Consider the following 12,587-nt stretch of genomic DNA (forward strand, 5'->3'; position numbering starts at 1 on the left):
CCAAAAAAAAAAAAAAAAAAGAATGTTGGACTCCCCCATGGCTGACCACGGTTCAAGTCCCAAGCCTGGCAGTTTGCTTTCTCTGTCTCTCTCTGGTCAAATTATACATAAATAAATAAAGTCAAATAAAATAATTCTTTACTTAAAAAAGAGTCATGCGATGAAATGTAATACTAAAAAATTATTTAAAAAAATAAAAAGAAAGAGAGAGAGAGAGTGAGAAAGCAAGCTGCCAGGTCCAGGACTCGAACCATGGTCAGCCTTGTGGGAGTGCAGTGCCTTAATACCATGCCACCTGCTAGTCCCACCGCCTGCCAGACCTGAGGATGCCCCTGCCCTTGGCCCCACTCACCTGCGGACTGTGTTTCTCCCACAGGGCGGGGATGAGCCTCTGCACTGTCTGGTACTCGACCGGAATCTCGTACACGTGGAGGTCCACGCTGTCTCCGAGGCCCAGCTTCTCCAGCTCCTGGGGGGGACGAAGAGAGGGTGTGTCGAGGGAGGGCTGCAGGGGGAGGGCTGCAGGGGGAACACGCTCCCCGGGGAACACTCAGCCATCCTCAGGAAACAGGCCAGGGGCCAGGAGGGGGCGTGGTGGTTAAGGGCACTGGACTCCCACATGACCGACTGCGGTTCAAGTCCCGAACCTGGCAGCTTGCTTTCGCACTTCCCCTCTCTCACTCTGTCCCTCTCTGGTCACATTAAAATGAATAAAATTGGGGGCCAGCAGGTGACATGGTGGTTAAGGGTGCTGGACTCCCACGTAGCTGACTGTGGTTCAAGTCCTGGACTTGGCAGCTTGCTTTCTCACTTTCCCTCTCTCTCTCTCTCTCTGTCCCTCTCTGGTCAAATTAAAATAAATAAAGTTCAATCAAATAATTCTTTGAAAAAGAAAAAACCCCACCAGGTGTGTGTGCGCGCACAAGAACCCTATGGAATTGGAAGTGGAAGAAAAGGTATTGTAGCAACCAGCAGTTAGCGTCATGGCTATGTCGCTGGACTCCCATGTAGTCGACCGCAATTCGAGTCCCAGACCCCCAAAAAAAAAAAAAAAAAAGAATGTTGGACTCCCCCATGGCTGACCACGGTTCAAGTCCCAAGCCTGGCAGTTTGCTTTCTCTGTCTCTCTCTGGTCAAATTATACATAAATAAATAAAGTCAAATAAAATAATTCTTTACTTAAAAAAGAGTCATGCGATGAAATGTAATACTAAAAAATTATTTAAAAAAATAAAAAGAAAGAGAGAGAGAGAGTGAGAAAGCAAGCTGCCAGGTCCAGGACTCGAACCATGGTCAGCCTTGTGGGAGTGCAGTGCCTTAATACCATGCCACCTGCTAGTCCCACCGCCTGCCAGACCTGAGGATGCCCCTGCCCTTGGCCCCACTCACCTGCGGACTGTGTTTCTCCCACAGGGCGGGGATGAGCCTCTGCACTGTCTGGTACTCGACCGGAATCTCGTACACGTGGAGGTCCACGCTGTCTCCGAGGCCCAGCTTCTCCAGCTCCTGGGGGGGACGAAGAGAGGGTGTGTCGAGGGAGGGCTGCAGGGGGAGGGCTGCAGGGGGAACACGCTCCCCGGGGAACACTCAGCCATCCTCAGGAAACAGGCCAGGGGCCAGGAGGGGGCGTGGTGGTTAAGGGCACTGGACTCCCACATGACCGACTGCGGTTCAAGTCCCGAACCTGGCAGCTTGCTTTCGCACTTCCCCTCTCTCACTCTGTCCCTCTCTGGTCACATTAAAATGAATAAAATTGGGGGCCAGCAGGTGACATGGTGGTTAAGGGTGCTGGACTCCCACGTAGCTGACTGTGGTTCAAGTCCTGGACTTGGCAGCTTGCTTTCTCACTTTCCCTCTCTCTCTCTCTCTCTGTCCCTCTCTGGTCAAATTAAAATAAATAAAGTTCAATCAAATAATTCTTTGAAAAAGAAAAAACCCCACCAGGTGTGTGTGCGCGCACAAGAACCCTATGGAATTGGAAGTGGAAGAAAAGGTATTGTAGCAACCAGCAGTTAGCGTCATGGCTATGTCGCTGGACTCCCATGTAGTCGACCGCAATTCGAGTCCCAGACCCGGTGGCTTAAACTCACGCTGGGCGCGTGTGCGTGCGTGCCCAAGATCCCGAGAGGAGAATGGAGGAGAAGGGATTGCGGCGTGGCCATCCCCCCTGGGGGGTGATTTCTCACTTTCTGTCTCTCTGTCTCTCTCTCTCTCTCTGTCTCTCGTACCTGTGCCCACTGGCTTATAAACAAACAAAACAGGTGAGACATTGCTTAGAACTTTGAGTGTGGAGACCAACACTGGTTTATTTATTTTAATTTGACCAGAAAGAAAGAAAGAGAGAGAGAGAGAGAGAGAAAGCCACCCCATCCACACAGATTCCGACAGGAAGGGGGAATGGAGAAGGGACTATGGGGTGACCATGCCCCACTAGGGGATTCTCTCTCTCTCTCTCTCTCTCAATTCTTTATAAAATAAATGAATGAACGAAGGAAAGAATTTAAAAGTTGAGCAATTCCCGTCTGGAGCACCCTGGAGGGATTTCCAGCTGGGGAGAGTGGTGCAATTGCGCCACCTTCTGGGCAAGGCAGGAACAGGAGGGGAGGGTGGGGACCGGAAAAAGATTCTGTGATGTGATTTGGACTTTTGAACCATGTCCATGTTTCATAAAATTTTTTTTTAAGAGTTTTTTTTTTCTTCTTTCTTTTCTTTTCTTTTCTTTTCTTTTTTTTTTTTGCTAAAGCAAGACAGAAAGCGAGAAATCAGCCCCCAGGGGGGATGGCCACGCCGCAATCCCTTCTCCACCATTCTCCTCTCGGGATCTTGGGCATGCACGCACACGCGCCCGGCGTGAGTTTAAGCCACCAGGTCTGGGATTCGAACCGTGGTCGACTACATGGGAGTCCAGCGACATAGCCACGACACTAACTGCTGGTCCCTATTTTCTTATTTTTTAAAATTTGACCAGAGAAGGAGAGAGAGAGAGAGAGAGTAAGTGAGAAACCAAAACCAAGCCACCAGGTCCAGGACTTGAACCGTGGTCAGCCATGTGGGAGTCTCGCACCCTTAACCACCACGCCACCTGTCAGCCCCACTAAATAAATCATTCTTTTTTTTCTTTTTTAAAAAATTTTTTAAATTTATTCATTTATTTATTTCAATTTGACCAGAGCGAGACAGAAACAGAGAGAGAGAGAAACCAAGCACCCCCCCGCGCCAGGACTTGAACCCTGGTCAGTCATGTGGGAGTCTCGCACCCCTAACCATCATGCCCCCTGTTGGCCCCATTAAATAAATAATTCTTGAAAAAAAAAAAAAAAAAGTAAAATACATATGGGCCCAGTGGTGGCATAGTGGTTAAGGCTGCTGGATCCCACATGACTGACCGTGCAGTTCAGTCCCTGGACCCGGCAGCTTGAAAAATCATACCAGGTGCATGCGTATGCGCGCCCAAAATCCTGAAAGGAAACTGCAAGAAAAGGTTTGGCGACATGACCCTCTCCCCTAGGATACTTTCACTTTCTCTCCCCACTCTGTGTCTCTCTGGCAAGCACACACACCCTATATCAAAAACAAACAAACAAAAAACCCCAAAAAACAGAAGGAGCAGTGGTTGGTGTGATGGTTAAGGAGACCACGGTTCGAGACCTGGACCTGGCGGCTTGCTTTCTCACTTTTTCTCTCTGTGTGTCTCTCTTGCTCTGGTCAAATTAAAATAAAATGAATAATTTTTTTTGAGAGGTTTTCACTATAGGGTGCGTGCGCTCACCAGACAGACAGACAGAGACAGAGAGACAGAAAGCGAGAAATCACCCCCCAGGGGGGATGGCCACGCCGCTGTCCCTTCTCCTCCATTCTCCTCTCGGGATCTTGGGCACGCACGCACACGCGCCCGGCGTGAGTTTAAGTTACCAGATCCGGGACGCGAACCGCGGTCGAGTACATGGGAGTCCAGCAACATAGCCATTACGCTAACTGCTGGTCCCAATAAATAAATAATTTTTAAAAAAACGTAAAACTAGGGGAGCTGGCAGATGGCATGGTGGTTAACGCACTGGACGCCCACATGGCTGACCATGGTTTAAGTCCTGGACCTGGTGGTTTGCTTTCTCACTTTCTCTCTCTCTCTCCCTGGTCAGATTAAAAAGAGTAATAGTGGGACCAACAGATGGTGTAATGATTCTGTCGCTGGACTCCCACATGGCTGACTGTGGTTCGAGTCCCGGACTTGAAACTCACGCTGGGCGCGTGTGCGTGCGTGCCCAAGATCCCGAGAGGAGAATGGAGGAGAAGGGATTGCGGCGTGACCATCCCCCCTGGGGGGTGATTTCTCGCTCTCTGTCTCTCTGTCTCTCTCTTTCAGGTGAGTGCATGCGCCCTATAGCAGAAACCTCTCCAAAAAATGAAGTAAATAAGTAAATGTCCTTTTTAAATTTAACACAAGTACTAATAATAAATTTTAAAAAGAATCCTTTAAAAAAATAAAAGCTATACAATGTTCTGCACTGACAGGGCCAAACCCCAAGTTGCATGCACCCCAAGCTCCACGCCGTTCTGCAAAGGCAGACAGGCTTGCCTGCTGCCCCCTGAGCCCAGGACCGGCCCTCGGGGGCTCCAGACGGGGCATTGTCTCCACCCAACCTACCTGACAAGAGACCGCGGAGCGATCGCGTCTGACCAATTCCCTTGACCCCGTGATAAAGACCCTCTTTGTTCAAGATAATTTCCTTAGCACGTCTGTCTAGACTCATGGTGGGTCGCCATTGTCTTGTCATGTCACCGTGTTCTGTGACCCGCACGGGCAGGGAGCGTGGCAGACACCCCAAAGCCAGGGGGACCTGGCCCTCAGCACCCACCTGAGTCCACCCGGTTAAAGAGAGGGACATGCAGGGGGCCCTCCGAGACTGTGGGGAGGTGGGACATGGGACAGACACGTCCCCCTTGGGAGAGGTGCTGGGGACAGCCGGTACCCTGGGCAAAGCCCACAGGGGTCTTTCTCTCTGTCCCCTCCCGATTCCCACCAGGAAGACGAGTCCCCCTTAGCTGGGGCATGAGTTCACCTAAGGCGTGAAGAGAGAAGGTCAGAAGAGAGAGATGGAGATAGAGAGAGACAGGGAGACAGAGGGGTGGAGAGAGATGTGAAGAGAGTCCTACAGAGAGAGAGTCAAATGGAGGAGAGAGATACAGAGATAGAGAGAGAAACGGGGAAACAGAGACAGAGATGAAGAGCAAAATGGAACCAAGAGGGAGAGAGACAGAGGGACAGGAGAGATGTGAAGAGAGTCCTACAGAGAGAGAGTCAAATGGAGGAGAGAGACACAGAGATATATAGAGAGAAAAACAGGGAAACAGATGAAGAGCAAGATGGAGATGAGAGAGACAGGGAGACAGAGGGATGGAGAGAGATGTGAAGAGAGCTCTACAGAAAGAGTCAAATGGAGGAGAGAGATACAGAGACAGAGAGAGAGGGAAACGGGGAAACAGAGACAGAGAGATGAAGAGCAAGATGGAAACAAGAGAGAGAGAGAGAGACAGAAGCATAGAGAGACCCTAGGGCTGACCAAGTGGTTAAGGTGCTAGACTCCTACATGGCCGACCATGGTTCGAGTCCTGGACCTGGAGGTTTGCTTTCTTGCTTTCCCTCTCTCTCTGTCTCTTCCTAGTCAAATGAACTCACCGTAATAATGAATAAAATGGAATAAAATAATTATTAGAAAAAAAAAGCAAAGCAGCAGCACAGAGAGGCCAGAAACAGACCGAGTAAGAATCAGGAAGAGGCGGGCCGGCTGGGGTCATGCTGGTGATGGTGGCTGGATGTAGCGGATTCTGTGGTTCAAATCCCAGACCCGGCGGTTTAAGAAACATGCCAGGGAGGGAATCAGCAGTTAGTGTAATGGCTATGTCGCTGGACTCCCACGTAGTCGACCGCGGTTCGAATCCCGGACCTGGTGGCTTAAACTCACGCCGGGCGCGTGTGCGTGCGTGCCCAAGATCCCGAGAGGAGAATGGAGGAGAAGGGATTGCGGCGTGGCCATCCCCCCTGGGGAGTGATTTCTCGCTTTCTGTCTCTCTGTCTCTCTCTGTCTTTCTGGTGAGCGCACACGCCCTGTAGCAAAAACCTCTCTCTAAGAAAAAAGAAAGAAAAAAAAGAGGAATGAATAAATAAAAGATTAAAAAAAAAAAAAAAAAACTGCATTATGAAGTAACTACGAAACCACAATGATCCTCCTCGGGCGCAGCTCACAGACTGTAAACGGTGCTACTGTCTCTCTGCAGTCCCCAGCACCCCACCGCACATTTTCTTTAAAGACCTGACCTCTCCGGAAGTGACACTTTTTTTCTGTTATAGGGCGCATGTACTGGACAAAGACAGACAGACAGACAGAGAAAGTCAGAAATCACCCCACAGCAGCTGATGGCTTGCTTTTTCACTTAATCTCTCTCTCTCTCGGCGTTTAATCTTTTTTTTTTTTTTGCTATAGGGTGCGTGCACTTGCTAGACAGACAGAGAGAGACAGAGAGACAGAAAGCGAGAAATCACCCCCCAGGGGGGATGGCCACGCCGCAATCCCTTCTCCTCCATTCCCCTCTCGGGATCTTGGGCACGCACGCACACGCGCCCGGTGTGAGTTTGAAGCCACCAGGTCCGGGACGCAAACCACGGTCAACTACATGGGAGTCTAGCGATATAGCCATTACGCTAAGTGCTGGTCCCTTTATTTATTTATTTTAGAGAGATTTTTTGCTATAGGGTGCATGGGCTTGCCAGAGAGACAGAGAGACAGACAGAAAGCAAGAAATCAGCCCCTAGGTGGGATGACTATACCACAATCCCTTCTCCTCCATTCTCCACTTGGGATTTTGGGCACGCATGCACACGCACCCAGTGTGAGCTTTAAGCCGCCGGGTCTGGGACTTGAACCACGGTCAACTACATGGGAGTCCAGTAATATAACCATTACGCTGACTGCTGGTCCTGGAGATATATTATTTTTTAAAATTTTTAAAGAATTATTTTATTGGGAACCAGCAGTTAGCGTAATGGCTATGTCGCTGGATTCCCAAGTAGTCGACCGCGGTTCGCGCCCCGGACCTGGTGGCTTAAAACTCACGCCGGACGCATGTGCGTGTGTGCCCAAGATCCCGAGAGGAGAATGGAGGAGAAGGGATTGCGGCGTGACCATCCCCCCTGGGGGGGTGATTTCTCACTTTCTGTCTCTGTCTCTCTCTCTGTCTGTCTGGAGAGCGCATGCGCCCTATAGCAAAAAACCTCCCAAAAAAAAAAAAAGAATTATTTTATTTTAACTTAACTTACTTATTTCATTTGACCAGAGAGGGACAGAGTGAAAGAGAGGGAAACTGAGAAAGGAAGCCACCAGGTCTGGGACTCGAACCGCAGTCGACCACGTGGGAGTAGAGCGCCCCTAACCACCATGCCTCCTGCCAGCCTTCTGGAGACCCTTTTTATAAAAAAAATTATTTATTAAATTTTATTTATTAATTTACTTTTAATTTGACAGAGAGAGACAGAGAGAGAGAGAGAAAGAGGGGAAGTGAGAAAGCAAGCCATCAGGTCCGGGACTTGAACCGTGGTCAGCCATGTGGGAGTGTCCAGTACCTTAACCACCACGCCACCAGCTGGCCCCCTGAAGACACCTTATGAACAGACAAACCTGCTTTGATCCAGGGCAACGCCAAGTGAGCCCCTCAGTGGAGATCTCACAGATTCTGAGCTTCACAGAAGACGTGAGACTCAAAAGCAGGCTGGTCCTGTGACCTCACTTATGACAAGTTTTAGAACAGGCAAAAACTCACCTAGTGGTGGGGCCAGCAGGTGGTCTAGCGGTTAAGGTGCTGGACTCCCCACATGGCCAACCACGGTTCGAGTCCCAGGCCCAGATCGGATACGTGTGCATGCGTGCTTGAAATTCCAGAGGAGAATGCGGGAGAAGGAATTGCCTTAAAAAATAAACAAACAGGGCTGGCAGGTGACATGGCGGTTAAGGGTGCAGGCCTCCCACATGGCCAACGATGGTTCGAGTCCCGGACCTGGTGGCTTCCTTTCTCACTTTCCCTCTCTCCTGCTCTCTCTGGCCAAAGTAAAGAATAATAGTGATAATAAAAATTAAATAAACAAACTAAGTAATTCTTTTACAAAAAGAAAAAAAAATCCTGGGACCAGCAGTTAACGTCATGGCTATGTTGCTGGAATCCCATGTAGTCGACCACGGTTCGAGTCCCGGACCCGGTGGCTTAAACTCACGCCGGGCGCGTGTGCGTGCGTGCCCAAGATCCCGAGAGGGGAATGGAGGAGAAGGGATTGCAGTGTGGCCATCCCCCCTGGGGGGTGATTTCTCGCTTTCTGTCTCTATGTCTCTCTCTGTCTGTCTGGTGAGCACATGCGCCCTATAGCAAAAACCTCTAAAACAAAACAAAAACAAAAACAACACACAGAAAAAAAAAAAAAAATCCTTACCTAGTGGTATAAAAGCCAGCAGAAACATTTACTTCTGGGGGAGAGAGGGAGAAATAACAGGAAAGGAGGGTTGAGGTTTCTGAAGATTGAGAGAATGTTCTAGAATTTGCTGCAGACTTGGGGGTACACATATGTCAATTTCATTGACTACATAGGTCCACACAGTACACGTAAATTAGACTTTGCCTTAACTTCCATGCCACCTGCTGGCTCTTGTTTTTCTGTTTTGTTTTGTTTTTTAAATGGGAAACAATCAGATCTGAGCAAATTGGCCACTTTTTAGCCGGGAAATAGCAGTTTCCTCCTTTGCTAGCTTCCTAACCTACAGGACAAAAAGTGCAAAACAGAAACTTCGAGGTCTGGAGGTCTGGACGGGGGGACAAGGGGAGTTTCCCCTTTGAGCCAGCAGATGAAAGGGATTTCCAAAAATTGTTTAATTGATTTTTCTCCTATTTAGATGCAGATTACAGTGTCTGGGGCCCCGGGAATTTAGACACTTAGGCAATTGTGTCCTCCCAAGTCCTGGGAAGTCTCTTGTCTGAAACCTGTACAAAGCCAGACACGCACGTCCTCAGAAACACGCTGTTTCTTTGTCTAGTGGTTCGGGGCGGGGGGGGAGCGGGTACACAGGCGAGAGCCTCTGACACGCTCCCATCTGCAGGGTCCCGGGATACCATCCCTCGGACCCGCTTGCAAAGTGAAGTGAGGAGGAAAAAAAGAAAAAAGAGTATGAACAAGCAACAGTCCCGACTTGGAGATCTGGAGTGGAAGTGATAAAAAAAAAAAAAAGAAAAAGAAAAAGAAAGAAAAACACAGAACTAGCTGGAGGGGGATGCATGGACGTTTCTAGTTCAAATTTTCTTGTACTAACATCGGATATCCCCAAATCCAGTCCTCTGAGACAGGGAGGGGATCCTTTGCATGGGGCAGCTAATGGGTTAGGATTTAACAGAAGTTGGACTCCGGCCTCTGCCAATCTGATTTATATAAGGAGAAAAACATCTCTCTCTTTCTCTTGGTCATTGTTCCCCAGTTCATCCCTCCAAATGGCCCATCTGGCACCAAAAAGAAAAAAAAAAAAAAAACAGCCGTGGGAAGGTTTTGTAGATTTGTCAGTGTGCTCAGGAAAGAACCCCCAACATCCTCAATATAGAAATTTTCTCTCCCCCAGCTGCCAGGAGGGGATAGCAAGGATCACACCATCTCCTCTTGCAGGGTTAACTAAAACACTGCCCCCCCAATATTTCTGCATCTTCCCTCCAAACTTGGGGAGCACCTGCTGCAAACAATCAGGACATTGGACAGCCAATCCGAGTTCCCGGTTTGTCTGGAAGTCAGTGGAAAAGATTTTTGATAAAAAGGAGAGAGATTGAGGGGTTGGCAGGTGGTGTGGTGGTTAAGGGTGGTGGATTCCCACATGGCCGACCGCAGTTCTAGTCCCGGACCTGGTGACTTGCTTTCTCACTTTCTCTTTCTTACTCTCGCTCTGTCCTTCTCTGGTCAAATTAAAATAAAGAAAGGAAGTTAAATAAGATCATTCTTAAAAAAAAAAAAAAAAAAAAGGAGAAAGATCTAGGTCAGCCAGTGGCATGGTGTTATGGTACTTGATCCAACACGGCCAACTGCCTGGTTCAAGTCCTGGACCCGGCAGTTTGAAAAACACAACAGGCACCTGTGTGTGCATGCCCAAAATCCTGAAAAAACGGGGAAAATAGAGAAGAATCAATGTGACCTTTCCCCACAGGGTTCCCTCTCCTTCTGTCTCTGTACATACTCTCTGAGAAATTTAAAAAAGAGAGAAAAATGAGGCTGTCAGGTGGCATGGTGGTTGAGGTACTAGACTCCCACATGGCTCACTGCAGTTCGAGTCTTGGACCTGGTGTCTTGTTTTCTTACTATCTCTTTCTGGGCAAATTTACAAGTAATAATAAATAAATAAACTTAAGTAAATCATTCTTTAAAAAAAATGTAAAAAGAGAGAAGGACCAGAAGATGGCAAAATTCCATTGCCTGACTCCCATGGAGTCGACCGCTGGAGGAGAAGGGATTGCGGTGTGACCATCCCCCCTGGGCGGTGATTTCTTGCTTTCTGTCTCTCTGGTGAGCACATGAGCCCTATAGCAAAAATCTCTATCACAAAAAAGAAAAAAGAGAGAGAGAGAAAAAAAAAATGATCCCACAAATAGATGATACTTAGGTCAAATGACACGCCAGTTTCATTTAAGCAACCATCTCCTGGAAACCGTACTGCCAACTACATCCACTCCTGGGGCCCTCAAGCATGTTGTTTTTAATTGACTTTCTTTCTTTTTTTTTTTTTTTTTTTTTTTTTAGAGAGAAAGATTTCTGGTATAGGATGCCTGTGCTTGCCGAAGAGACAGAGACAGAGAGACAGAAATCACCTCCCAGGGGGATGGCCACGCCACAATCCCTTCTCCTCCATTCTCCTCTCGGGATCTTGGGTACGCACGCACACGCACCCGGCGTGAGTTTAAACCACCGGGTCCGGGACTCGAACCGCAGTCGACTACGTGGGAGTCCAGCGACACAGCCATGACGCTAACTGCTGGTTCCAATAGATGGATGAGGTTTCAACATGGGTCGTCAGAAAAGCCAGGCCATGGTTCTCTGTTTTCCTATGTAAAAATGCATCATGACTTTTCCAATGACTCAATATTTCCCAGAAGGAGACTTTCTTGGTCAGCCCTTTCCGGAGGAAGCCCAGCTCCCAGCCCGATCCTCACCCTCTCGGTCTGAGTTACCTGAACTGCAATCCAGCTAGCATTCACTGTGTGTTCCCCAAAAGGGCCGAACCCTGAAAACAAACAGGAAAAGCAACACGTCACCACACAATGACCCTCTCTCTTGCTTTTTTTTTTTTTTTTTTTTTGAGAGAGAGATGTTTGTCATAGAGGGCGTATGCTCGCTGGAGAGACAGAGAGAGACAGAGAGACAGAAAGTGAGAAATCACCCCCAGGGGGGATGGCCACACCACAATCCTTTCTCCTCCCTTCTCCTCTCGGGATCCTGGGCACGCATGCACACGCGCCCGGCGTGAGTTTCAAGCCTCCGGGTCTGGGACTTGAACTGTGGTCGGCCATGTGGGAGTCCAGCGATGTAGCCATTACGCTAACTGCTGGTCCCATCCATTGACCTTCTCTAGCCTGTCCCGGACCAGGCTGCTGCTTCTGTTCAGGAGAAGCAGGGAGCTGTCTGTGAGGGTAGCTGCCACTGGGGGTGCTGGTCCTGAGTTCTGGGGTGCACCCAGTGGCTCTGTAGACCTTCCTTTCCATCTTCCCTCAGCTAAAGACTATGGGTGCATCCTTCCCAGTGGACACCCCTTCCTGACTGGTCTTTTACCCCAGAAAAGGCTCGTCCTCCATCGCCCTGGACCAACCTATCATTTTCTCTTTTTAATTATTTTTTTGGGAGAGATTTTTGCTATAGGGCGCGTGCGCTCGCCAGACAGACAGAGAGAGACAGAGAGACAGAAAGCGAGAAATCACCCCCCAGGGGGGATGGCCACGCCGCAATCCCTTCTCCTCCATTCTCCTCTCGGGATCTTGGGCATGCACGCACACGCACCCGGCGTGAGTTTAAGCCACCGGGTCCGGGATTCGAACCGCGGTCGACTACGTGGGAATCCAGTGACATAGCCATTACGCTAACTGCTGGTCCCCCCCCTCCCCAATCTATTATTATTTTATCACTGTCTTTGCGGAAGGCCACTCTCCCCCAAAGCCCAGATTCTGGAAACGCTGTGAAAAATGGCCCTCCAGGGAGGAATGTGGGTGTTTCTCAGGCCAGGAGACCCAGACACCAACCCTCATCACTTCTCCCTGCTCTCTCCTTCCGCCTCACGGCATCCCTTTTCAGGCAAAGGGGTGTCCTAAGCCTAATTTACTGGCGCCGGGACTAAGGCACAGAGACGCCAAGCCAGCTGCCCAAGGTCACACAGCAAAAAGGTGCTAGACTGGAATTCAAACGCAGACCCGTGAGAGTCCACAGATACAGCCTCCCGCTTCTGATGACTAGGTCATATTTCTTAAATAAATAAATAAATAAATAAACAAACAAACATAGAAGGACCAGCAGTGGGCATAATGGCTAG

The 12,587-nt window shown here is 49.1% G+C and overlaps 1 protein-coding gene across 3 annotated transcripts in view; it reads right to left on the bottom strand.

Moving 5' to 3' along the window:
- The window catches only part of PGPEP1 (pyroglutamyl-peptidase I), a 36,038-nt gene that overhangs the window by 3,609 nt on the left and 19,842 nt on the right, over positions 1 to 12,587 (bottom strand). The window contains exons 2-3 of one of the 3 annotated variants that reach the window (XM_006147120.2): positions 11,239 to 11,291; positions 1,390 to 1,506 (exon numbers count right to left, since the gene is read on the bottom strand). In XM_006147120.2, coding sequence (XP_006147182.1) covers positions 1,390 to 1,506; positions 11,239 to 11,291 — 170 coding nt within the window. Of the gene's footprint in view, positions 1 to 352; positions 492 to 1,389; positions 1,507 to 11,238; positions 11,292 to 12,587 lie in introns of those variants that run through there. The other 2 variants (XM_027771296.1, XM_027771297.1) reach the window with 2 other exon arrangements.

The sequence above is a fragment of the Tupaia chinensis genome, unplaced genomic scaffold (genome assembly GCF_000334495.1).
Source record: "Tupaia chinensis unplaced genomic scaffold, TupChi_1.0 Scaffold000201_1, whole genome shotgun sequence".
NCBI classification, from domain to species: Eukaryota; Metazoa; Chordata; class Mammalia; order Scandentia; family Tupaiidae; genus Tupaia; species Tupaia belangeri.